The sequence below is a fragment of the Oncorhynchus nerka genome, linkage group LG11, assembly GCF_034236695.1.
Source record: "Oncorhynchus nerka isolate Pitt River linkage group LG11, Oner_Uvic_2.0, whole genome shotgun sequence".
NCBI lineage: Eukaryota > Metazoa > Chordata > Actinopteri > Salmoniformes > Salmonidae > Oncorhynchus > Oncorhynchus nerka.
Window position 1 is genome coordinate 43310609 of NC_088406.1, and position 3491 is coordinate 43314099.

The following is a 3491-nucleotide window of genomic DNA, read 5'->3' on the forward strand; positions in this document are numbered from 1 at the left end:
GGCTCGGAGGCTGCCTTCTAAGAACATTTAAACATATAATTCTGGGGAAGCTTTTTTTAATGTTTTATATCATAGACTAATGTTTACCTACTGGAATTATTTTTTGTTATATTTTACCTGCATTTGCGTTGTGCATCAGCATAGAATGCATTTGTAACAACGGATTTTTAACGCTTGTTGGGGCTGTGCTTACAATGGTAAAATAATACGGAAATATCCTCTTGAATTTACATTTTTGGCCTGACCAAATACAACTATTTGTTAGACTAATCATATGACTGAAAATAAGCATGGAGGGGTCTCCTTTGAAGATACTGATTTCTCTCTGGTGTCCGCTCATGATTGCTGCCTACAGTGTGGAGCTAGGAACCTACGACCTAGAACGAGGGAGACCAGCCAAATGCGAACCCATAGTAATTCCCATGTGCCAGGGCATTGGCTACAACATGACCAGAATGCCCAATTTTATGGACCATGAAAACCAAAAGGAGGCTGCCATCAAGCTGAATGAGTTTGCACCTCTAGTGGATTACGGCTGTGATGTGCACCTTCGTTTCTTCCTCTGCTCTCTCTACGCCCCAATGTGCACTGATAAAGTGTCTACCTCCATCCCAGCCTGCAGGCCCATGTGTGAGCAGGCCAGGCAGAAGTGCTCACCCATTATGGAGAAGTTCCACTACGCATGGCCTGACTCGCTGGATTGCTCCAGGCTCCCGACCAAGAATGACCCCAACGCGCTGTGCATGGAGGCTCCAGAGAACGACACCAAGACGGATATCAAGAAGGGAGAGGACATGCCTTTTGTTCCCCCTCGGCCCAGGCAACCGGGTAGCAGTAACGGGCGCTCCATGGGCAGTCTGGGGTCCTGCGAGAACCCAGAGAAGTTCCATTACGTGGAGAAGAGCCAGTCGTGTGCTCCTCGCTGCTCCTCTGCAGTGGACGTGTTCTGGTCCAGACGGGACAAGGACTTTGCCTTCATCTGGATGACGGTGTGGTCAACACTCTGTTTTGTCTCCACGGCCTTCACCGTTCTCACCTTCCTCCTGGACCCCCACCGCTTCCAGTACCCCGAGCGGCCCATCATCTTCCTCTCCATGTGCTACAACGTCTACTCTGTGGCCTTCATCATCCGCTCGGTGGCCGGGGCCGAGAACATCGCCTGCGACCGGGAGAATGGCGAGCTCTACATCATCCAGGAGGGGCTGGAGTCCACAGGCTGCACCATCGTCTTCCTCATCCTCTACTACTTCGGTATGGCCTCGTCCATCTGGTGGGTCATCCTCACCCTCACCTGGTTCCTGGCCGCTGGTAAGAAGTGGGGCCACGAGGCCATTGAGTCCCACAGCAACTACTTCCACATGGCCGCCTGGGGCATCCCAGCTCTGAAGACCATCGTCATCCTCACCATGAGGAAGGTGGCAGGGGATGAGCTGACGGGTCTGTGCTACGTGGGCAGCATGGACTCTGGAGCGCTCACCGGCTTTGTGCTCATCCCTCTGTCCTGCTACCTTGTCATTGGCACGTCCTTCGTCCTCACCGGCTTTGTGGCGCTCTTCCACATCCGCAAGGTGATGAAAACCGAAGGCACCAACACGGAGAAGCTGGAGAAGCTGATGGTGAAAATCGGCATCTACTCCATCCTGTACACGGTGCCCGCCACCTGCGTCATCATCTGCTACTTCTACGAGAGGCTTAACATGGACTACTGGAAGTTCATAGGTCTGGAGGTCAAGTGCGTGTCGTTCCCCGGGCGCCGGAACGAAGACTGCTCCCTGGAGTCGTCGGTGCCCACCGTGGTGGTGTTCATGCTGAAGATCTTCATGTCCCTGGTGGTGGGCATCACCAGTGGTGTGTGGGTGTGGAGCTCCAAGACCCTGCAGACCTGGCAGGGCCTGTGCTGCAGGAAGCTGGCATCAGACAGGACTAGCAGGAAGCCCTGTGGCAGCGTGAGCTGCAGCACACACTGTCATTACAAAACCCCTGCCGTGGTGCTCAACATGGCCAAGACAGACCCTTACTCAGACAGCCCCACACATGTCTGACGCTGACAGTCAGTATATTACCAGTATGCAGTTCATTCAATGCTCTGTCTAAACACAGGAAGCTACTGGGGTGACATTGTAATATATAGAATAAGAATAAGATTGAGATTGAGAGGAAGGAGAGAAGTTATAATTCAACTGTCCATTGTTGCTTTTCTGTGCAACTTTCCTTATTTCAGTATTGATGGGAAATGTTCAGTATTGCTCTCTATAAACACACAAGATGTGTGGACTGTATTGCATAGAGATGCTCGACTGCAATGCAGAAAAGGCATTGCATGGACATTTTAAAGGAGAGGCATTGTTCTCCCCTGAACTGGGTATATATAACTACATTAATATGTTTAAATGTTAAACAGTCTATTTATTGTAAATATATTTAATTGAAGTTTACTTTGGTTTCTCACACGCTTTGATTGGAGTGAACATGCATCCATGAGGCTAAAAGAGTAAACTACTGAGCATCAAGGAAAATGCAGTGCCTCTTATTGGGTTCTTAAAAATAATACAATTGGGTATACATTTTCAAAACTGCCTTTTAATTGTATGTTTTTGGTCGTGGTTAATTTACTATTATTAAATTGAGTGTGAATCCTATACATTTTTCAATATGGCTTCATTGGATTGATTGAGAAAATTGTATTGAGAGACTTGGGAGGAAAATGCATTGACAAAAAAGATTGAATTTTACATTATCTTTGATAATAATTTGGCTCTATAATAAATAAATATAATTCTTACAAAATGAGAAGTTATATATGGCTATAGATATCCATGATTCATTCATGTCATTATCCCAGGACGACCAGAATGAATCAGATGTCCTAGACTGGTTGAAGTAGACTGTAGTAGGGTTAATTCTCTTTTAGGTGAAGTAGACTGTAGTAGAGTTCATTCTGTTTTAGGTGAAGTAGACTGTAGTGGGGTTCATTCTGTTTTAGGTGAAGTAGACTGTAGTGGGGTTCATTCTGTTTTAGGTGAAGTAGACTGTAGTGGGGTTCATTCTGTTTTAGGTGAAGTAGACTGTAGTAGGGTTCATTCTGTTTTAGGTGAAGTAGACTGTAGTGGGGTTCATTCTGTTTTAGGTGAAGTAGACTGTAGTGGGGTTCATTCTGTTTTAGGTGAAGTAGACTGTAGTGAGGTTCATTCTGTTTTAGGTGAAGTAGACTGTAGTGGGGTTCATTCTGTTTTAGGTGAAGTAGACTGTAGTAGGGTTCATTCTGTTTTAGGTGAAGTAGACTGTAGTGGGGTTCATTCTGTTTTAGGTGAAGTAGACTGTAGTGGGGTTCATTCTGTTTTAGGTGAAGTATCCTGTAGTGGGGTTCATTCTGTTTTAGGTGAAGTAGACTGTAGTGGGGTTCATTCTGTTTTAGGTGAAGTAGACTGTAGTGGGGTTCATTCTGTTTTAGGTGAAGTATCCTGTAGTGGGGTTCATTCTGTTTTAGGTGA

General features: G+C 46.4%; 1 protein-coding gene across 1 annotated transcript in view; it reads left to right on the plus strand.

The window, feature by feature from the left end:
• The window catches only part of LOC115136914 (frizzled-9-like), a 2874-nt gene extending 228 nt beyond the window's left edge, over positions 1-2646 (plus strand). Inside the window, exon 1 of the mRNA XM_065024553.1 lies at positions 1-2646. This exon is cut by the window's left edge and continues 228 nt beyond it. Within this exon, the coding sequence (XP_064880625.1) occupies positions 291-2042 (1752 nt within the window). The 5' untranslated portion in view covers positions 1-290 and the 3' untranslated portion in view covers positions 2043-2646.
• Positions 2647-3491: the final 845 nt, after the last annotated feature.